The 23,228-nt window shown below is 60.0% G+C and overlaps 1 protein-coding gene across 3 annotated transcripts in view; it reads right to left on the minus strand.

The window, feature by feature from the left end:
• Nucleotides 1-19,904, minus strand: part of GRAMD4 (GRAM domain containing 4) — a 77,704-nt gene extending 57,800 nt beyond the window's left edge. For all 3 annotated transcript variants that reach the window (XM_057556818.1, XM_057556819.1, XM_057556815.1), the window contains exon 1: nucleotides 19,691-19,904. Coding sequence is in view for 1 of the 3 variants with exons in the window: in XM_057556815.1 (XP_057412798.1) it covers nucleotides 19,691-19,719 (29 nt within the window). In the remaining 2 variants the exon portion in view is untranslated. The remainder of the gene's footprint in view (nucleotides 1-19,690) is intronic.
• Between the last annotated feature and the right edge of the window lie 3,324 nt (nucleotides 19,905-23,228).

Consider the following 23,228-nt stretch of genomic DNA (forward strand, 5'->3'; position numbering starts at 1 on the left):
ACATCGTCTGCTTTCCACACTTGCCCCCTTGAGGCCCCACCGGCTATGGGGGTGATGGCGGGGGCCCCGAGAACCCAGCTGTCTTTAATTAACCAGACCCCGCCAAGGCCTGCAAAACCACCAGTGCCCCCCTTCACCACTAATTTCCCCTTTTGGGGGAAAATAGTGATTTTTTTAAACACAAAAATATGCTATTTATGTTAACATGTAATGGGTTTACAGTTGGCAGTTTTCGATAAATAAATATTTGTAAATTCCTTAGTTTTAATTTCTCACACAGGAAAGAGCAATGGATACATACCACATAAACAGGCTTTCTGATGACTTCGCTAACTCACGATCAAAGGGGTTGCGAGACCAGAATCTGAGAAGCCCTGGCCTGTTCCAGTGCTGCGGGGAAGAGATGCGGGGATGGGCTCGGACACGGTGCCCTGAGGGTGCCCCCGTCAGCCCCCTGCTCCCCATGACCCCAGCCCTGGCCTTGGGCAGCTGCAGTGGGGCCCCGGCAGGGGCCTGTGTCCACGGGCACAACCCCAGACCCTGGGTGAGGGGAGAGGCAGACAGCCGGCCACGGGCGTGCGGCAGCCTGTAGGCCTGGCACCTACACCCAGCCGCGGTCCCCAGTGTGCCGTGCAGAGCAGCCCAGGGCTCTCACGCGCACCACGCCCCGGCCTGGCCGCCTCAGTGGAGGTGGAGGGCCGTGGACGGGAGGCCCAGCCCCAGCAGAGGGCATGGCCGACGGGGGTGTGAGGGCCCGAGCCATGCCGCCCCTGGGGGAGACCCTCACAGTGACCTGACCTCCTGCCGCTAGGAGAATGGGAGGAGACTGCCAGCACTCAGGTGACACCTGTGGGAAGGGTTACAAGCCGGTGGCAGCGTTCTCGAGATCACGGGCACTGCCGGCCTTGAGAAATCAAGGCGTAAAATAGTCCATTTCCAAAACAGATGCTCTGGAAAGAATAATTTTGTGGCCAAAGGGCTCCTCTCTCCGCAGGACCCTGTGACAAATCGTTCTGTAAACAGCAAGCTGTGCTGGTGCCTTAAAGTTAAGATGAGATTTGCAATCATCCACCTTACTGGCTATTCCATGGGGAGAAAGCACCACTGGTAGCAAGATGCACCGGGGATTCTCCTAAATCAGTCTCAAGAGGAAGTCCCCATGTGGGGAGAGCCTTCGGACAGTCACTTTTCTACAAAGGTAATTAAAGCAAAGCGTGCACTTGCTTCGGGAGAACAATCGTGGCAGAATCCATCAGCCTGTGTGGCTACAATGCTTTAGGCGGCTGATCTGTGGAAACCTTTTAGTCCCCATCTTCCAGAGAACTGAGCGAATACGTTAAGTGCAGGTTACAGCACTAGGTGACGTTAACTCTTAAAAAGAATGAATAACCCCAAGCACAACCATGAAGATAATGGCTCACGGTGTGAAAAGCCAATGGCCGTCTGCGTCTTACATAATTAATGATGCAACTACCAACGCACACAGGCACCGAAACAGCCAGCCCCAGCCCCACCTGCTGCCGCAGGTCCCGACAATCCACTCCCTGTGTGCTAGGGACCCGCTCCGTCTCGGGAAGTCCGCACCAGACCCCACACCTCAGCTGGTCCCATCCCCACGCTGCCTGTCACAGTCCCCGGGACCCTCTTCCTGCCCAACACGCCCACCACCCCCGGGGGCTGCAGAGCACTGGGCCGCCGGCGCCCCCCGCCCCCCAGCTCACAGCAGACCCTCCCCACCGGCCTTCAGGTGAGAGCAGTCTCACCTTCCCGGGACACACCTCCCTGGGCTCAGGGCTCTGGCCCATTTACTCCACTCCAGGCCTGGAATAGCCCGCACAGTTGATAAGGACACGGGCCCACACAAAGCCTGCTCAGTCCTCACCTCCTATGCTGGCCAGGGAGAGGGAGGGGGAGGGGGAGGGGGGAGAGGGGGAGGGAGGGGTGGGGAGGGAGGGGAGGGGGAGGGGGAGGGGGGAGAGGGGAGGGGAGGGGGAGGGGGAGAGGGGGGAGGGGAGGGGGAGAGGGGGAGAGGGGAGGGGAGGGGGAGGGGGAGAGGGGGGAGGGGAAGGGGAGAGGGGAGGGGGAGAGGGGAGGGGAGGGGGAGAGGGGAGGGGAGGGGAGGGGGAGAGGGGAGGGGAGGGGAGGGGGAGAGGGGAGGGGAGGGGAGGAGAGAGGGGAGAGAGGAGGGCAACTCCTGTTTCTGACATCAGGTATTCCTGCCCCTCAGAGGAGCTCAGCGCTGTGCTGCTCCCCCCCCATCGGACCACAGGGTCTCCCCAGCCACCCCCTCCCACCCTACAGTTGAGGGTGTGGCCTTCTGAACAGGCTCCTCCCCCCAGGCTGTCCCCCTGCAGCTCAGCTAACCAGAACCCCACCATCTGGCCCCCCCACTGAGCAGCCTGAATCCAGCCTCAGCAAAGCATAGCAAATCAGACCCAAACCAGCATTTCATCTTAAGAAGGGCGCGGGTTGGGGGGAGGGGAGAAGGTTTCCCTGGTGGCGCAGTGGTTAAGAATCCACCTGCCAATGCAGGGGACACGGGTTCGAGCCCTGGTCCGGGAAGATCCCACATGCCGTGGGGCAACTAAGCCCGTGCGCCACAACTACTGAGCCTGCGCTCTAGAGCCCCCGAGCCACAACTACTGAGCCTGCGTGCCACAACTACTGAGCCCACGCACCTAGAGCCTGTGCTCCACAAGAGAAGCCACCGCAATGAGAAGTCCGCGTACCGCAAAGAAGAGTAGCTCCCGCTCACCGCAACTAGAGAAAGCCCGCACACAGCAACGAAGACCCAATGCAGCCAAAAATAAATAAATTAAATAAATAAATTTAAAAAAAAAAAGAAGTAGGGGAGGGACACTTACAGGGTCTCCTGTCAGGATGCACTGCAGACAAGGTTCTATTCCTTGTCTGATTAGAATCGTCAGGCAACAAAAACCGATGAGCAAGATAAAGACCCCCCCCCACACACCCACATCCCTGGTCTCCACTTAACAGAGCAGAAGAGAACCAAGCATCTCGCTAGAATTTTCATCAAAGTCTGACCATAACAACACTGTCACTGCCAAACCCTTAATGAACTTAAAAACCATAACTCATCAGAACATACCACGTTCCACTGCATCCGAAAAACAAGCTGTGAAAGCAGATAAAATGGATAAAAACTTACATTTCATATAAACTTGCCCCCAGAACAATAACCTGCAAATAAAGCTGTACTTGTTTTCATCCTCATTAAAACCCTGCCAGGAACCACCTGAAACCCCGAGAGCTCACTCAGCGGGGTTCCTCCAGATGGAAGAGCCCAGCTCAGCGCGTCACCCCACTCCCACACGCGGTGGAGGCTCCAGATCACTTCTCTTTGGGAAAACCCAACATCCCACGGAAACAAACCCTCACAGAGCTTTGCCTGCGCAGGTCTCCTGCCAGGATCAGCACGCCAAGAGCATCAAAGGAACCCTCTCCTGCTGGAGCCCCTCCTGGTCCGCAGCCAAGGGGCCCCAGGGTCTGGCCCTGGATTCCCAGGGGAGGGCAGGACCCTTTGAAAGCAGGCGTGCAGACCTGGCGTAACCAGACAAACAGGTTGGCAACACGGAGAAGGGTGGTTTCCAGTCCCACCCCGGGGTGGTAGCTGAGCCGAACCTGCAGCATCAGGAGGCCTCAGTGACAGTGGAAAAGGCCCGGAGATGACAAAGCAATGCCGCCTCTGGGGCCTAACCTCCCAATTCCAAAAGGGAACAAAATCCCATCAACTGGTTCAGCCGAGAAGTGAGGAAGAACCCGGAAGCCCCTGCCAAGCACACACCCCCCACGGCCCCAGAAGGCCCGGCTGCACCCCCAAAGGAGAGGGGTGAGGCTCCCTCAGTTACCACACACGTGCTGTGGCAGGTGGCCCACGACCCTGCAGGAAAGGCCGCCCTGACGTCCGTCACCCCACCACACTCACACCTGTGCAAGCTGGCAGCTCTGGCCTCATCACCGCGATGTAACAGGTAAGACTCCAAGCCTGTGTCTCTTCCTGGGGAGCTGGGCCAGGCACCTGGCGGCCTCCTGGCCAGGCCAGGGAGAAGCAGCAGAGGGGAAACTGCAGCTACCTGGCCCCCGACCTCCCCTCAGAGCGCTGGATCTGCGCACAGAGGATCCCCACCAACTCCACAAAGAGCCTTTCCCTCAAGGCCATCCACCTGGGACACCGGCTCAGCCCACAGGGCACGGGAGTGGCCGCCAGGCGGGCTCATCCTTCCCCACTGTGAGGCCCCTAGGCTATCCACTCCTCCCCCCCTGCCATGAGCTCGAAAAGGGGGCACAGGATTTAATGGCTGCTGGCTGTGGACAAGTGGCCCCTCACCCCTCACCCCCGTCGGGCAGGGCGGCACCTGCCTGGGCAGTGCAGGCTGGGGGTTCTCTGTGCACAGGGGCAGGGGACCCCCGATGGCACAGGGGACAGTCAGCCAGAAGAGCTGCTCCCCTGGCGGCTGCCTGGGTGGCTCTGGCTGGGGGTGGACACAGGGAGGGGGCGGGGTGCGGAGGCGGGAAGAGGGGCCTCCACGGCTGTGCCAGGGGCTGAGCCTCCTGACGGGAGCTGGTTTTCCTCTCAGGTCCCCCACTCTGGGACCCCGGCGCTTCCACCAGACCCGGATCGTCCCGGGCATCACCACCTCCCTTCCCAGAAAGGCAGGCAGCGCCGACCGGCCCCGCCACAAGATGAGCATCCGTGGTGGGACACCCTTCACTAAAGGCAGATCCACAGCCCAGGACACTGGAGTCAGAAGAGACACCCCCCCCAAAGCAACCACATGAAAGCCCTGTCCCAGTGGCCGGTCCCCCAGATCACCGCTCACGCTGTCCTGGAACCCTCTCTGCCCCGTCCCGCACCTTCCCTGACACTTGCAAACTGGCCCTCTGCACCTGCCGCCTCAGTCCCCAGGTGCGGGCAGCACACCTGCGCACGCATCTCTGGGCTGAAGGGTACATCCCTCTGCGCTTGCTCTGCGGGCCCCACCGGGCGGGGGCGAGGACGCGCTTCCCTGGAAGCTTTGCCTCTTGACGGCCCCCCAGGCCCCCGTGACACCCCAACGCGGCCAGGTGTGCACGGCCCCCAACCTTCCCCTCCTCTCCCAGGACCAGGGCAGCCCCAGCCTCGACCACCAGCCCTGACCTCCTCCCCGGGCCATTTCTACACCTGAAACCTCTGGAAACACCTGCCCTCCCTGGGCTGATCCCCAGAGGTTCCTCACCACCCCCAGGGAGGCTCTACCTCCGAGAGGCCAGGAGCCTTCCCACTCACCGCCCCCCCACTCTCCTCTGGCTGCTTCTGGCCTCTCCCCTACGCCCCACACATGCCTGAACACACCTGGTCCCTCGTGCGCTTCCGTACCTGCTCTGGCCTACAATGTTCTTTATCATCATCCCACCTGCTCTGCCCAGACCATGTCCACCAGTCCTTCAAGATTCAATCAGAAGGAGAGGGGCCGGGAGCAGGACCCTCCAGGGACCAGTCAGACCCCAGGGATGAAGCAGCGGTACTGAGGCAGCGGGGTGTCGGCCCGAGCAAGGCACATGAGGAAACGAGGGAGCTGGAGCTGGTGATCACGGGCACGGAGGCTAGGGGTGCACAGCTGAGATCTCGGGCTCAGTGATGGGGGTGATCAGCAAGGCCCCAGCTTGTGCTTCGGTGGTGAACTCAAGGGTGCCTGTTACATTAAAAATAACTAAACAGGACTTCCCTGGTGGCACAGTGGTTAAGAATCCGCCTGCCAATGCAGGGGACACGGGTTCGGGCCCTGGTCTGGGAAGATCCCACATGCCGCAGAGCGACTAAGTCCGTGAGCCACAACTACTGAGCCTGTGCCCTAGAGCCGGCGAGCCACAACTACTGAGCCCGCGTGCCACAACTACTGAAGCCCGCGTGTCCCAACTACTGAAGCTCACATGCCTAGAGCCCGTGCTCCACAAAAGAAGCCACTGCAATGAGAAGCCCGCGCGCCGCCACAAAGAGTAGCCCCTGCTCGCCACAACTAGAGAAAGCCCGCGTGCAGCAACAAAGACCCAAAGCAGCCAAAAATAAATAAACTTTTTTAAAAAAAATAAATAACTAAACAGACAAGAGGCTCCTGCATGATCAGTGAAGGCTGCACACCATGACCCAAGGACTATGGCTTCTCCAATTCGATGCACCTGAGGTCCAAAACTATGAAAAAAAAGAAGATTCAGCCCGTACGTCTCCCCTTAAAAGTCTGCTCCAAGCCCATATATGCTGCTCTGGAAACTCGGCCACGTAGGGCAGCGCCAGCCCCACACCTGCCTCCCCGCCCAGGGATGTTCCTCTAAGGGACACTGCTGGCATCCAGCAACCTGCCCTCCGCAGGCGGCGCCCAAGCAGCTAAGAAGCCCCAAGAACACGTGCTAAATGGACAAGAGCCACAAATCCCACTCCTGCACCATCTGAAGCCTCGCGTGAAGAGCGCACAGCACACAACCGGGCGCACCTGCGGTGAAGCTTCTGGCTGAACCTGAGGTTGAGGGGAGAAGGAGCCGGCAGGTGGAAGTCCAGTCACGGCTCCTCCGCCTCAAGTCAGAATTCACGGGGACGTTTTCAACATTTGTTCCAAAACATGGACCTTCTGCTCTTGCTGAAGAGAGAGGGTCTGCAAATCAGTCAACAAGGTTTCCAGGTTTCTTCGGCACAAACAGTATCTTCAAGCATTTGAGAACAGTGAAGATAAAATCAATTCCTTTATGCTTTTTGTTCCAATGATTTCTTTTTTAATAAACCTACATGGAGAGAGTTCTAATTTAGGTTATGTTGGTGCATAAAAAAAATTCCCAGAGTAGGGTTTATATCTTCTAATTATACAGAATTTAGGACAAAATATTCATGCAAGTGATTCTGAGATACTTTATAAATAGGTCATAATAGGCTCTCTTTACTGCCAAGAGTTTTAAACTCAGCCCAGCAGGGCCAGCCTCTACATGCAGAACCAGCGACAGGCAGGAGGCCAGCAGCACCCTCCGCGGTGCCGGCCACATCCTGGGAGAGCGGGTCGGGCCAGCTGAGAACCGGCCTGACACTGGTTTGTAGAAGCCAGTGGACGGGCTGGTCCCCGTAAACATAAGTGGGGGAATGCAAAGACTCTCCGGATGGAAACCTGCTTTGAACTCGGAATCTCCTGCTGGTGTAGGACGACGCAGCTCCTACCTGGTCTGATCCGATCCAATCCAAGCGAAGGGTGAAAACGTTCAGGAGAGAAGCCGAGCCCAGCCCGTCCCCAGCTGTGAGTGACCGCCCAGCTGTGAGTGACCGTCCCCAGCTGTGAGTGACCGCCCAGCTGTGAGTGACCGTCCCCAGCTGTGAGTGACCGTCCCCAGCCGTGAGTGACCGTCCCCAGCCGTGAGTGACCGTCCCAGCTGTGAGTGACCGTCCCCAGCTGTGAGTGACCGCCCCAGCCGTGAGTGACCGTCCCCAGCCGTGAGTGACCGTCCCCAGCTGTGAGTGACCGAGTCAGTGTGAGGCTGGGGCTCAGCATCCTCACTACGGCTCAGTGCAAACAACTCACTTCACTAATTTTAATCACACAATTAAGTGGTCAATTATCAAAGATACACACTTGCGAAACTTAAAAGGAGACGGATGGTCAACCCAAGTCGGCGGGGTGGGGGGGGTGGGAGGAGTGGCGCTGGGCCTCGGGGGACAGCCATCAGCAGGCTCCCCTCAAACACGCCCCGGTGCCTCGGGCCAAGCGCTGGGCACACGGGCACGAGTGAGCCGGTCCTGTCGGCCCTCACGGAGCCCACAGTTACACTGCCCGGTCGATGCCAACAGACCCTCCCCATCCCTCCATGGCCATGGCTAACTGCAGGTTGCAGGGGCGGGTGGGGGGAGGGAACTCGGGACTCGTGGGGGACCTAACCAGGGACGTCAGCCTGGGCCCTGCTTAGCTTTGCTAAACGTGGAGTCAAACCACCGTCCCTTTGCTGATGCAGCAGCAGCAGTTAAGTCCTGAATCGGAGAACGCAAGAGGAAGAGGGATTTCATGGCCACGTTGGCCCTGGATGAGGGAGGACATGCCAGGGAAGCAGTCACCTGCCCGGGCCCATCAGCTGCAGGCACCCGGCTCCCATTCCCGGCCCCTGCCTTCTCCAGCCGCTTTTCTAAACTGGAAGCCTCGCGGGACTTCCCCGGTGGTCCAGTGCTTAGGACTCTGCACTTCCACTGCAGGGGGCATGGGTTCGATCCCTGGTCGGGGAACTAAGATCCCATGTGCCACACGCAGTGCAGCCAAAAAGTAAAAAAATATAAATAAATAAATAAACCGGAAGCCTCGCCATCATCCTCAGCTGTCCTCGCACAGAGGCTGCGGACCTCTCCCACCCCTATGCCCCGAGTCCAGGCCTCTCCCCCACAGCTGGCCCGCGCTTGTTTCTCCCTCCCCTCCCCCACCAAGCTGCCTCAGCCAGGCCAGTCCTAAGCAACAGCAGATGCCCACCGACCGGCATCCGCAGCGGCAACCCCAGGCCCGGGTCACATACACAGTAACAACGATGTCCCAGCCCCCTAGGGTCACCTCCTCTGGGGGTTAAGGAGTCCCCCACCCCCCCTCCCCCCAGCGCCTTCTCAGCTCTCCGGAGGTGTCCTGCAGCTCCTGGAGAGACACACATGGCAGACAGAAAGGCACGGGACAGGCCTCCCAGGACAGGGCAGGGGATGGTCCCCGTGCCCCGAGAGCTGCGTGGGCCAGACTCCCCGCTCAGTCCCGCCTGCCTTGGGAAGGAACCAAGGGCCCGAGGCCTGTGCAGGCCACCAAGGGTGGTGGAGACACCTCAAGGCCCTGCTGACTGCCAGTGGCTCAGCTACCCAGGCCACAGTAGGTGGGTGACGGTGGCCTTTAGAATCACCCAGCCTCGCTGGCCCAGGCCTGCCCTCAAGGAGCTCAGGGTCTAGTGTGGGAGACCCATCCCCACACATTACATGCCAGGCGGCGGGGCTGGGTAAGGGGCTCAGGGAGGTCTGGCATGTGCAACCGTAGAACCTGGGTGTTGAGGGAACAGCCTCCCTGAGGGGTGCAGGAGGTGGTGAGGCCCTCGGGCACACACATGGAGGGGGTGGGCCACCCAGAGCCCTGAGCAGTGGGCCTGGCGCAAAGGGTTAAGGGTCCACGTGCAGCCCACAGGTGCGTATCACGGAGGACAGCTTTGACCTCTGAAAACACTTAAATAAACCCCAGGAGAGGGCAGGCGGGCCATGGACACGGGCGTGGGCCCTGCGGGCAGCGAGCTGCCAGCCACTTACTTACTGGGTCCCCCCGCCCGACTCCCACTTAGTCATCTGCAAAGTGGGGACCAGGTGGCCTTTTCCGGGGTGGCAGCCACCCACGTACATCCCCTGGCACCCAGAAGTGTCCAGATACCAGCAACCGGGCTCATCCTCTCCCCGGGGCATCCTCAGACAGCCCTCCCTTGTCCCCCAACCAGCCCAGGCCCACCACACTGTCCCTGTGGGCCACGTGAGGCAGGGTCCCCGACATCCGGGGCTTACCTCCCTTCCCCATCCCGGGAGCATCTCAAGGTGGCCGATTCTCCAAGCGCAGAGACGGCCACATCAGGCGGGGGGCCGTTCCAGAGCTTAGACAGTGGCTGGCGAGAGGCCAGGTCTCTCCTTTTCCTGCTTCCAGCCCGCCCGCACACAGCAGCACAAACCCCAGCCTGCAGAGAACCTGTCCGGCCGGCCGGCCTCTCACCAACGCAAGCGGGACCTCAACCTCCCTTCCTGACGCTGCCAGCACGCCTTCCCTCACCTGTGGTCACGAGGATTCCCAGCCCTGCTCCCTCCCCCACTCCCTCCTTCCGCCCTCCCCACCTGCCAGCAGATGAGGGTCGCGGGGCCCGCCCACCCTGGGAGTCACAGTCCTAGATGTCCAGCTTAGAATGTGATAGCCCATCGCCTTGCCCCCCAGACCGGCGCTGGCCCCCTTCCCCCAGGCCCTCCCAGGAGGGACACAGGCTGCCAGGGCGGGAGCAGCGGCAGCCCTGCCTTCCCTCCTGTCTACGGGCCAGCAGCTCCGCCCGCCCCCCCACCCTCGTGCCCAGGGCCTTCTGCCTGCTGACTCACATTTCACTTCCTCTCCCCCAAATGTGCTCAGCAGCGGAGAAGTCACACATCTGCAGCCTCCAGCATCGGGCAGGCTGGGCGCTAAGGAGCAGGATGACCGCCAGTGAACCTCACTCCTTTAAATTCTACTTCCCGGTCCAGCATCCTTGGGTCCCAGTGGCCACCCCTCCCCTCCAGACCCACCCCCCACGCCGTCCTCCACTCTTAGGGGCTGACGTATCCACACATCCCCCGGCTTTCTTAAGCAGTGGCTGTGGAACAAAACACTGCTTTTCCTCCTGATCCAGGATGGGCTCAGCACGCTTGCGATGGGCTCGCCCAACAGGATGGGGCCGGGCAGGGCCTGGGGGCACGCCACCGCTGACCGCCCTCCGCAGGCAGCACCGGCCACAGGTCCTCAGGGGGGCCTCCTGTCCAGCCCACCTGTCTCGTTCCTGACCTTCCTCTCTGGATGGACTAGGGAAAGGGCTGCAGACGCCAGCCCCTGGACACCTAACCTGGATGCTGAAGCCAGCACAGGACCCCAAGGACATGCCCGGGGGGTCTGGGAGGAGCGCACAGCCAGGCCAGCAGGTGGCCTCCAGCAGGGCAGGTGAGCCTCACTCCCAGGCAGGCCCGCCCACCGAGCCCCAAGCCAGCCCCACCCCCCCGCTTCCTTAGGGCTCCCCTCACAGGACCAGGGGAGACGGGGTACCACCTCGGTGAGGCCCCAGCCCCACAGCAGGGAATCGAGGGCTTTCAGGATGCTGAGCCGAAAGCCTGAGCTGGGGGCAGGACAGACAGCCATGCGTCCCATGGCTCCCCCAGCGCGGCCCGGAGCCCAACCTGCCCCAGCAGAGGTGTGGCCACCGCCAGCTGGGCCTCCAGGAGTCTTGGACAGGAGATGACCTTTGATAAACTGAGCCCACGCCAGCCCCAGCTGGTCCCAGGGAGGGCGGCATGGCGACCCACACGTGTAGACAGTACCGTGTGAGCAGCACCTCCCCACGAGTGTAGACGGCACAGTGTACACAGCACCTCCTCACACGCACAGAGGCGGTGCAGTCAGCACGGCAGCTCCCGCCGCTGCTCCGTCACCTGTGGGCCACTCAAAGCGACAGCCATCGTGGGTGCCACCCTCAGAAACCCGGAACCTGGCCCACGACACGTGGCACACAGGAACCCAGGCGCCGGACCAGCTGCTGAGGCCCAGCCGGTGTCCCGTCCACTGACCCTCCCCCCTCATTTTATCTCAAAAGGGCAGGAGCACAAGGGACAACCGCGGTTCCAGGCGTCTTCCGAGCCCGCCCAGGTGGCCGCCCCTTTCCTCTGAAGCACAAACCCAGCAAAGCCCCGCCCGCGGCTGCTCTCAGGTCTCCTCGGCCCTGGGTCCAGGGTGCCCGCCCTCTGCCCACCAACTCGGCCCTAAAACGGTGGGCACCTTGCCTCTCACCGTCCCACCTGCTCAGAAGCCTACAGCTGAAGCCCTCGCCGCCCCCAGACCCCACACACGTGCGGACGGAAACGGGAGCCGGCATAGGTCCCCGAGTGAACCAGAGCAGAACTCGCCCAGTTCTCTCCTTTCCAGAAAGGAACCCGGCCTCAGTGCTCCACCCCTGTTCCACAGAACCGTGGTCGGAGGCTGCCCCTCCCCACTGCAGCGCGAGTTCCCAGGCCGGGGGAACTCACAGGCCAGGATCTGAGTCAAAGCTGCGCCTGAGCTCCAAAGGGTCCCGCCGGCAGCCTTCCTCCTCGTGCCGCCCAGGCCGGGCCTCCAGGGTGTGTTCAAAGCCAGCCCCGCTTTCAGATTTCAAAGGGATGCCACGTCTGTGCCCATCCCCACAGGCCTGGGGTGACCAGGCACAGCGAGGAGCCCCCCAGTTCTCTTTTTCTCTCCTTGCAGGTCACAGACCTTCTCGGGGAGGCGGCGGCCCCCCCAGCCTCGGCAGGGCCCGGGCAGAGAACACCTATCAGCGCCCGTTCCAACAGCACAGCAAGAACCCAGGGGAGCAAGAAGGAGCCACACGTGCACACAGCACTGTGGCCCGTGAAGCCACTTCCCAGGGGGCGGGGTAACAGTCTGGTCCTGCTCTGCAGCTACACTGGAACTGAACGATCACGTGAACGATGGCAAATGGGGGGAGCCCAGTTTCCCACGGCTGGAATGGAAACTGGTCAACGAGAGAAGCAGGATCCACAAGGTAATGACTACAGATTATACCACTAGGATGAACTCACATCTCACTTAATACGCTACTTAATGTATCAACACAGATGGTTACACACAGAAGTACTTACAGACGTGTGCACATCCACAGTGTGCATTTCTGCTCTGCCCAGCAGAGAGGGCCCAGAGCAATGAGACCCCAGTAGCCACGAGCACACCCAGCGCCCAGATCTTGGTTTCTAAAACCACACTCCGGTAAAAGCAACCAGGCTCCTGGGAGAACTGGCTGATTCTAGGGCTTGGGAGCACCCACAGTGCCAGGAAGTGAGCATGTGTCCACATCGCCCCACATGATGGGAGCACGTCAACTGAACTCAGGGACCACCTGAACGAGCTCCCAGCGGCCAAGGCTGGAACAATCTGACCAACAAAATAGTAAAGTGGGACTGCACTGTTAACTCAAAGTATAAAATAAGGAGACATGAATCCACACTGACGTAAAACATGACTGAATAAATTGATAAATGGGGGAGAAGAGACAAGTCTCCCATTCAGAAGATTCCAAATCATTTATAGGCACTCCACCCTCAAACCCCTTACGTGTGGGCTGCACATCCTGACTTCCTTCCAAGGAGGACAGCGTGGACAGACGGAAAAGAGTAAGTTTACATCAGCCAGACGACCTAGGCCAACATCACAGCGATCAGTGCCCTGATGGGATGGGGTGAGGGCTCTTCACCTCTGTGATCTTCCTCCCAAAATCCACGACCCCAGCCTAACCCGGAGAAAAACATCCAAATTCCAGCAGGGTGTTTCCAACTGTCCAAATTCCAGTGGAGAGGGATCTACAATGTCCCTAATATTCCTCAAGACTATCAAGTCATCAAAAATAAGAAAAGTCTGAGAAACTGTCCCAGCCCAGAGGAGCCGAAGGAGACTAAATGTAGTATGGTGTCCTGGGGTAGAAAAAGGACATTAGGTGAAAACTAAGAAAATCTGAATAAACTACAGACTTCAGTTAATAATTGTCAATATTGGCCCATTAATTAATTATAACAACGTTCCACACTAAAGTAAAATGGTAATAATAAGGGAAACCGTGGGGAGGGACAGATATATGGGAATTGTGTTTTCTTTGTAATGTTTCTGTAAGTCTAAAACTGTCCTAAAAAGTACAGTCTATTATTAGGAAAAAAAAAAAAAGGAAAACAAAACCAAAAACCCAGCCTGCCACCCAGTGTGGGGCGTGGTGGGCAGGTAGGGCAGAGGTGGGGCGGGCAGGGCTCAGCTCACTCAGCAGCCCTGCCTGAACGTCCAGGATACCCAGAGCCAGACCCGGGCCTGCCCTTGAGGTGATCCAGAGGACACAGACAGTACAGTTTCAAAGTCAAGTGATCACACAGTAACAGAAGGATAATCAAGGAAGAGAAATAGTGGGGCAGCCAGTAAGAGAGCCCCATGGGACCTAATGCCTCACAAACACGCCATCCCCCCATCTGCAACCATTCACCCCCCGACACTGTCTCCAACGAGGCCAGCCAGGAATCAGGTGAAAAGCGGGGCCCCTGCTCTCCAGGAGCTCAGAAGGCAGGCGGGTAAACAGAAGATCACACAGGATGACAGGCACAAGGGCCCTAACCCTGGGGGCATGGGAAGGCTAGGAGGGCTTCCTGGAGGAGGTGACTTGAGTGCAGCTCACATAAATGGTAAGTGTGCCAAAGGCCACTGAAAATGAGTCACGTGAAATGGCTCATGGTGCCAGCACAGAGTTCTCAGACAGCCATAGCGACAGAAGGGGCCGCTATGAACTCTGACCCCGGCTGCCTGGTGATGCAAGGCGAGCTCACCAAGACTGGTGAGAAAGGTGGTCCAGGGTCACCTCGTGCTGGGGAAGAGGGGCCACACTTCAGAAGAGGCACCAAGCACAACTCTGTCACTACACGCTGCCACACGGTTGAAAATGCATCCCGCTAAGTGAAGGAAAGCAGAGCCAAATGTCCACAGAGCATACGATTCCTCTGATATGAAATGTCCAGGGCAGGCAAATCCATGGAGACAGAAAGCAGATTAGCGGTTGCCAGGGGCTAGAGGGAAAGAGAATGAGTGATTGCTAAAGGGGGTGATGAAAATGTTCTAAAATTAGATTGTGGTGATGGCTGCACAATTTTGTGGATATGCTAGAAGTCGGTGAATGGCACTTTCCATGGCTGGATTGCATGGTATGTGAACTGTACCTCGATAAAGACACTTAAAAAACAAACGCACACCTCTCTCACTGCCCAGGCCTGCCCCCGCCTTTGGGGAGCCTGGCCCCTCCCCTCCCCCAGCCCCCAGCTTAGCTCAGCTGCAGGTGGGCTCCCCCCAGCCAGGCCCCCAGGACCCAAAGCTGCTGGTCCCTGGAGGCCAGGCTGCAGAGTGGCCCCCGAGGGCAGAGCAGGGAGCGCCTCCATCATCCCTGCTCTGGGCTGCTCAGGACCAGGACAAGAGGGAGAGGGCCCCTGCCTCCGCGGAGGACAACTACTGTGGGGGGCAGGGGGGCAAGTGAGGGGGGCCGTCTATAAACGGGGTGCTGGGGGAGGCCTCCCCAGCAGGGGGGATGGAGCCGAGATATGCCTGACACAGAGGCCTGCCATCCCTGGCACCGGTGTACCCCGTACCGCGCTCCATGCTGGCGGGCTGGGGAGGGCCGCCTGTGCCATGTACCCCCTGCCCACGGGGAAGGGCTAGACGCAGCAGCCCTCTCCGCCGATGCCGGGCACCTGACCGCAAGAGGGCTGAGCGGTTTCCCTGGGGGTCCCCGGGCCACTGCAGCCCTCCATGGCGCCGGCACACCTAGTTCTCCCAGCACAGCCGAGCGGGGTTTGGCGGCACAGGGGGGCTCTGGATAGGGCCGCCCATCACCCCCCCGCCCGATTCCCGAGGGACAGAGCAGTGGGGGCTTTCCGAGCGCCCTCACTTCACAGAGGGAGCGGTGCCCGGTGTCAGGTGTCTCTCTCCCCAGGTGTGGTCTGAGCTTCCAGGAGAGCCAGAGCCCTCACCCCGACAACAGCCAGGGCCACTCCACCCAACACCAGCCAGTGCTGGGGCGCACTGGCCCCCTTCACCACGACTCTCCTCCTGGGGGGGGAAGCTGCAATGGTTGGGCCTCCCCACCCAGGGCCTTCCTGGGGGAGGCAGTGCAGACGCGGCCAGCTCGGAGGCCTCTGGCTTCTATATTCCACACCAAGACCCTTGTCTCCCGGCGACCAAACGGAAGCCCAGAGGGGTTAAGCGTCTTGCCCAAGAACACACAGCAACAGACAAAGAGTTTTCTCCACTTAATCCCCCCTGCATACAGTACCCAGCTTAGGAACAGATACCCAGCTCTGCCACTCACCAGCCTGTGGCCTCTGGGAAGTTACTTAACCTCTCTGTGCCGACGGAGCTAATAATAGCACCGACCTCCAGCTGTTATGAAAATCAATCATCTAAAGTGCGTGGCATGCCATCAGGCCCAGGGTAAGAGACGCTCTTGCTATTAGCACACGTTTGATGGCAAAGAGACTTCTCATCATGACTGTAAATTTACTTCTGTTTCTTATACAAACCCCCAGAAATTCAACTGATTATCAGGGAGGCAGTGAGGTTAAGAGCACAGCCTTTGTTGCCAAACAACCCGAGTTCCGATCCCAGCTCTGCTCCTTAACTAACTGGGGACTGAGGCCAGCCGCCTGCCTCTCTGGGCCTGTTTCTGCCTCTGCAGGACGCATGAAAGTGGAGGTTGTGAGGACCACGAGAGGCAACGCGTGAAAGACACTTAGCACCACGCCTGACACTATACTGAGTGATTTCTACTACTGTTAATTTTTTTTTTCCTTTGGACATGTCAGTACTGCCTGTCTGCCGGTGTAACCACAGAGGGCTTTAATCACATGGCTTAAACATAATCACAACCCTGGTTATAACTCAGATGCCAAATGATCTTAATAACCTTTAGATGGCGGCCGTCATTAGTGGTGAATTACAGTCCAAAGTCTCTGCCCGAATCCTCCGTACAAGGCACATGCAGACCCCAAAGGCTCAAAGAACACAGTTTTCTCTAATTAGGGAAACCCTCACTTTCTTGCTCCATCTCAATCTGTAAGAGAAGTCAGACGACCTGCCTTTAAGTTCTCAAGTTAACCAACTGCCTTCCTCCGTCAGCGGCCAGCTCCGCGCAGGTGGCCGCGCTGCCCCGCACGCAGGGCCGGCTGTGCCTCAACCTCCATCCGCAAAACACTCATCACCATCGAGGACCCAGGCCTCGCCCTCGTCCACCAGCCAGCAACTGAACTCAGCCCCTTTACAAAGGGTGTTTTCTAGATTCTGCCCAGGATAGAGACCCAACGAGAGCCCCCATTGCCATACCACCCAAAAGCCAAGGAAAAATCAGACCTAAACCCCTTGCAGTGCCTAAGGACCCCCCAGCCGGCTTTCAAGTCCCAAGCAAAGGCGTTCTGAGTGCCACCTGAGTGGTCACACTTGCACGTCCGGGCTGGTAAACAAACAGAAGCTGCTCCCCTGGCAGGAGCATCTGTATTCCTATTACTCACTCTCACGGCCCACGTCTCATTACCCTCAGTTCATTTTTCACTTCTTTAAGGGGAGGGATGCTCTGCTACATACCCCAAGGCTGTCAGCAGCCTCCCTAGGGAGCAGGGGTACTCGGCTTTTGACAAAAGTGGCCTCCCTTCCTGCTGGCGACAGGAACAGCAGCCTCCAAGCAGGCCACACAGCCACCACCAGTGTCTTCCGTCCCAGCTGGCACACGCCCTCCACTGACCGGAGCTCCTGAGACGCTCAGCAAGTCCCCAGCACGGCCACTAGGCAGGAGCCCCCCATCCTGACTCACACAGGGGGCCAAACGCCACAGGCCCACAAGAAGGGAAACCAGCCTAGGTCCCCGAGAGGGAGTGGCCCCCAGAAATGGGGACCTGGCTGCAGCCAAGCCACTCCACAATGGGAAGCCCACTCCCACACAAAGTTCAGATATGACCGGCTTCAGGAGGGAAACTCCCAAGCCGCGAAGCATGGGGAGCTGGAAGGGGTCCCCTAGGGCCCATGAGATGCCAGGGTACCAGTGGTACAACCACTAACATGGGTCACACCATGGAAACATCAGGGGAGCCCTTCGCTTCTCCGATTACATTGATTCCACGGAGATGCAGACTGGGCCTGGCACTGTTATCTCTGTCACATCTGTAACATCGCTCAGATACTCTGTTACAAACAGAAAATGCGCTTCAGACTCGCAATCTCCCCTGGCAACTGCACTCTCACTAGAATCTAATAACACTTTGTTTTCACTGGGCCTGAACCACTATTCTATTCTATTGTACAGCAAAAGTGGTGATTCAGGAAAAACGGGCCTGATACTCCTCATTTCTAGCCAGTGAAGGTGAGGCCCGGGGAGGGCAGGGGAAGCAGAGGTCACTCGGAGCTGGCGACCATCGGGTTCCTGACACCCACTCTGGCTGGACAGATACGAGGAGCGCCTCACAGCCTGGCGGCTTGGAGAGACCACCAGGTTCTCCCCGCATGAGGGGCCCCCGCCCACCCAACTCAGTGGAAGACACAGACTAAGGCGGCCAGGGCCAAGCAAACCACACTTTGAGACCTTCCTGTACAGTTTCCAGGAAATGCCTTTCCCGAGTGCAGGCAGGCAGACAGCAAAGGGACAGGCCCTGCCCGTCCCCAGGCCGCACCTCTGGGACAGCCACACCCCATGAGCCAAGGCAGCCCACAGGAAAGAAGGGCGGAGAGGGGGTGGCGTCGTCTAGAGGCTCCAGGGAACCTTCCCTCCCGGTCCCCAGGACCAAGCTGGCAGCCCCGCCAACAGGAGTCCAGCACTGTCCAGCCTGCAGGTTCAAGACCCCTGCCCGTGGTCACAGTGCCGCAGAAGGATCAACATCACAGCCAAGACAGAGGGAAGGACAGGCAGGCCAGGTCCCTTCCCTGGGCCAGGCGGGGAGTTTTCAGAGGGGTTTGCAACAGGAAGGAGGGGCAGGTTTAATGAGGTCCCTGATCCGAGGGGTCGCAGCTCACATCGCGGGATGCGGTTCCACCCCAGCAGGGGACAAGGGCAGCAACTGGAGCACACTCACACAGGCAGACCGTGCGTCCCCAAAAGGGCATGGGACGCGCGGGGCAGAGCCAGGGAATCAACAGCCGCCAGGGGGCGAAGGGCACCGCTGGCCTCTCCAGGGTGTTCTGCTCTCTGCCCTGGGTGTGTCCAGTCAGGGAGGGGGGTGGAGGGGGGGGTCTGTATCACATCATCTAATCCTCTTGTCACCCCCCCTCCCCATTTACTGGTGGGGAAACTGAGGCATGAGACGGCTCAAGGCCGTCCTGCCCAAGGTCACCGAGCAGATGTGTGACGAAGGCAAGACTCCAAATTCCTCTCTTAACTATTGCACAGCCCTGCCCGTGCCAGGCCCAGGCCTGAAACTACCCCTAAGGCTGCGCTGCGATGAGCGCTGGGGCTCAGACGCCTCCATTTTTGTGGGGGGTGGGGAGATGCTCAGAACTCTGTCTTTTCTCCCCAGCCTGCACTAGGAAGGCAAGAAGGGAACCCCATCCTGCAGAAGGTGTCGCCCAAACTGAATCCTCCCCGCCTCCGGAAATGCAAGGCTGGCAACAGCGCCAGGGTGGACTCAGCTTCCAGGGGTACCCCCTCAGGTCCATGGCCCTGGCGGGGGCCGCTGCTCCTACTGCCAGAGCCTCCCTGCCCAGGCAGGTGCAGCAGCCCGCCCGGCTCCGACTCTCCTCCCTCCGCCGGTGGTAGGCCAGGCCTGGACGGGGTTGCAGGGCCTGCTCTGGGCAGGCGGGGGCCCCGGGCTGGGAGCTGCTGCACTACACCTCTCCTCCATGCCTGCACGCGGGGCTGGGCCCCAGCAGAGCCCCACCAGCTAAAAGTCCCAAACAAAGGGAAAGGGGACAGGGCGAACGGAGGGGTGCGGGGAAGAGGACGAGCGCCCACAACTTTTTGGCGGGGTCGTCTCTGGGGTCGCAGCGGCCGGGGTCTCCCTCCTCCTCTCCTGTGTCCCCAAGGAGTGAGTCGCGAAGACGACATTTGCCGCGCCCGCCCGTGCCCCAGCCTGGCCGCGGTGACCCCCGCCCTGCCCACCACCACCACCCCATCTCAGGCCCCGCGCCCACGGGACGTCCTCCTCTCCCTGGCCAGCCCGGCACAACGCGGGCCAGGAGACGCCGTGGCCGCGGCGCGCCCAGGCCAACGCGGGACCCGGGGGCGTGTATGCGGGGCGCGCCCGCGCGGGGCCCTGCTAGGAGAGCCGCTGGCTGCGGGCGCGGGGAGAGCGTGGCCGAGCGCGCCGGGTCGCGGCCCGGCCGGCCCCCGTGGGGAGCCTGTCCGTGTGTCCGTCGAGGTCCGTGTGGGCGTCCGCGCGCGCGCCGCTTACCCTGCGCGGAGATCGGGACCACCTCTCATCCACCCGCCGCCTCGGCGTCCCCTGCGCCAGCCGCCCAGCCGCGCTGCACCTGCCGCCCGCCCGGGAGCCGAGCGGCGCCGGGGAGCCCGGAGGAGGCGGCCCCGCGGGTCCCGGCCACGAGCGCGGAGGCGGCAGCGGCGGCGGCGGCGCGAGGTCGCGCGCTCGCGTCCCGCTGCGCGGAGTCTGCGCGCCCCCGGCCGGGCCTGCGCAGCCGCCGCCCCGCCCCGCGCGCGCTCCGCCCCGCCCAACGCCCCCGCCCACACGCCCCCGCCCACACGCCCCGCGCCGCCACGCCCAACGCCACGCCCCACGACCTGAGTTGGCAAGCCCCGCCCCGCCCCGCCGAGCCTTAAAGGAGTCGCGCCCCTCCTTGTGCCGCCTCGGGGCAGCCGGCCCACCCGGGGGCGGCCCCCCGCGGGGGCTCGCCTGCCCTGGCGGATTCGCACGCGAGAGCGAGCTGGGTCACGCAGCACCACCTTTGTTTGGGTGGCCCACGTGCGCCCCCGCCACCTACACTCACGCGCACGCGCGGCGTCTCCTCCGCGCGGCCGTCCGCTGGTTGCGCCTACGGCCGCGCGGTCCGGCGCGTCTATAGGACGGACGCCACGGGCCCAGCCACGCCCAGGCACGCATGCTGCCGTCACTTTATCCGCGGTCAGCTGGCCAGGCATCCCACGGGGGCCGCAGTTGGACCGCCTGAGGTTCAGAGCTGGGTCAAAGGCTGCTACCGGTGGCGACCACATCCCATAGGGAACCGCCTTTCCCCTGAAGCCACTCTTCGGCCCACCCAGGGGGAGGGTACCTGGAGCCTGCAGGGGGAGGGCAGGTGGGGTTGCACACACTCCCTCTAGACTCGAATGTGTAGCGGGGGCTGACCCTCCCCCACGCCCAGGGGTGCTCCCTGTCCTCAGGATCTGGGCCTCTTTCTCTGAATCGCACCTTTGTCACTCAAGGGAGCCCATCCTGCACGCTTCTACACGACTGCATCTCCCCGGCCACCGCACTGCGGGGCGGGGCGTTAGTAGAAGGAGGCAGCTTTAAGCCCACCCGCCCCCCACCCCTGCCCGGGTCTGGACGCGCGCGCGCCCCCAGGAGAACCCTGCACATTCCTTGGCTCCAGGACCAGGGGCTGTCTAGCTCACCGGTAGAAGGGACCACCCTTCCAAAACCATAGGTCCTCATCCTGGGCTGCGGGCCCCACGATTAACTCCCCTCCCAGGTCTGACCAGGAGGATGGCTGCTGGAGCTTGGAGTGGGAGGATTGGGGAACCCAGAGAACATGGAAGGCCCCAAGGCTGTCTGTGCCCAGACTTATCAGCCACCCCTCCTCAGCTGGGTCCTCTGGGCTCTGCCCTGACGGTCCCATCTGCCTTACGTGTCTTCAGCCCAGCTCCCCTGCTCTGCCCAAAACCCAATGACCGTGGGAGTCCTACAGATACCGCCAGGAATCCGGAACTGAGCTACCCCCCGCCCCCTACCCCACTACCTAACCCACCTCCCAATCTCCTATCCAGTTCTCAAGGCTCCCAACTCAGGTGACTCTGAAGCATTCCCTGGGGTAAGTGTCAACTGAAAAAATTTTGCACAACCTGAAAGTTGAGAATTATGTCTTCAGTTTTTTTGGCCATACCGTGTGGCATGTGGGATCTTAGTTCCCCAACCAGGGATGGAACCAGAGCCCCCTGCATTGGAAAGGCGGAGTCTTAACCACTGGACTGCAGGGGAAGTCACCAGGGATGGTAGCCTCTCACATAGCTCTGAGAGACTGTTCCAAAGAAGTAAAGGCAGGAGCCAGGATACATAGGAGTTTTTGCTGGGGGGAAAAAACGTAGTTGAACAACAAAGGATTACTGATAATCACAAAAAACAGGCATTTCAAGCTAATTTTAGTACTTTTCTACTTATGGGAAGAGGAAAGAGATTCGTCTCATTGAAATCACTCCTTTCATATGCATCTTAACTATCTCGGGCCAGTGTCCTGTTTTTCTCCATCCTGAATCCCCTCAGGGTGCACCGTTGGGGGCAGGGGGCGTCTGGAGTGACTGATGGCTTGATGGCCACATCCTTTGTTTACTGAAATGGCAGGTGACATTCTTTGTCCTCAAGATTTGGGGGCCTTCTATCATCCTCCCCCAGCCTGGGAAGGTAGACCTGATGAGTCTGGGTCAGAGGCAATCATTCAGGTGGGCTCCTAGCAGGAGGCCTTACCTCTCTGCGCCTCAGTTTCCCGACTGCAGAATGGGAGACCAAATGATTTCAGATTAAGGGAGCTAACGCACAAACGTGGGGTCTGTTTCAGGGGCGGTAGGGGTACCGTGGCAAGCTGTTGGCAGAACTGTCTCTTCCTCAGTATGAGAGCTCCGTTGGGTGGTCTGAGTCGCATTCATGCCCAGCGCCCCTGCCAGGACCAGGCCCAGCTTCCAGACCCCACTGGTTCCGTCTCTGTCTTGGCCTGGAATGCACTGTGCCCTCACAGCTTCCTGGCCTTATCTCTCTGCTCTCCAGGCAACAGGACTAGAGATTTTCCCAAACACAAGCTCAATTTTCCTGCCCCCAAGCCATTGTTCCTGCCACATCCTCCCAGGACCACCTTCCTTATTCAAACTCCACCCAGCCTGCAAGACCCAGCTCCACAAAGGCCCCCTCGCCAGCCTGGCCAGAAGTGGTCCCAGCCTCCCTTGCAGCCAGGGCCCTCGGGACTCCCCCGCATGGGCCCCATCACCCCCTGCATCCATCACCCTGTTGTTGGTTGTGTTCTTGTCTTTTCCCCCAACTCTCCCCATCGACCCCCCTGGGGAAAGACCCAGATTATCCATGTGTGTGTCCCTGCCCCGCACCTCAGGACCTTAGCCAGTCTCTGTAATTGTCAGAGCCCTTTTGTTCACAGATGACAGAAATCCACCTCGAACAGCCCCCAAAGGGGACCTCTTTGTTCCTGAAAGTAGCAAGTGCAGTGGTTGAAGTATTCACGCACAGCTACAAACCACAGCCCTCCACCCTAGCGGGGCACAGAGCGGGTGCCCAAGGAATGTTCTTGAATGAAAGACCAGGACTAGGGGGACCAGGCAGGAGGCGGAGGGACCAGGGGAAGGGAAGAGGTTGAAGCATGTTTCTGGGGCCACCTCAGCATCCCTGACTTTCAGCCCAGCCTACGGACATTCGCTGGGCGCCCACCCTGTACCTGGCACTGCTTGCGCTGTGCCTGCCTGGTGGACAGACATGGACCAGATACACCCCAAAGTGGGGCACTTGACGTTACAGGGCTCCCGCACCACCCTGCTTGGCAGCTCTTCAGAGTCCTCCTGTCCCCCCGTTTACAGAGGAGGACTGTAACGGGCTGAACTCTGTTCCCCAGAACTCGTAAGTTGAAATCCTAACCCCCAGTTCCTCAGAATGTGATGTATTTGGAGATAAGGCCTTTGAAGAGGTGATTGCGTTCAAATAAATTCCTTAGGGTGTGCCCTAATCCCACAGGACCGGGGTCCTTATAAGAAAAGGAGATTCGGAC

Source organism: Balaenoptera acutorostrata, chromosome 11, assembly GCF_949987535.1.
Source record: "Balaenoptera acutorostrata chromosome 11, mBalAcu1.1, whole genome shotgun sequence".
In the NCBI taxonomy this organism is placed as follows: domain Eukaryota; kingdom Metazoa; phylum Chordata; class Mammalia; order Artiodactyla; family Balaenopteridae; genus Balaenoptera; species Balaenoptera acutorostrata.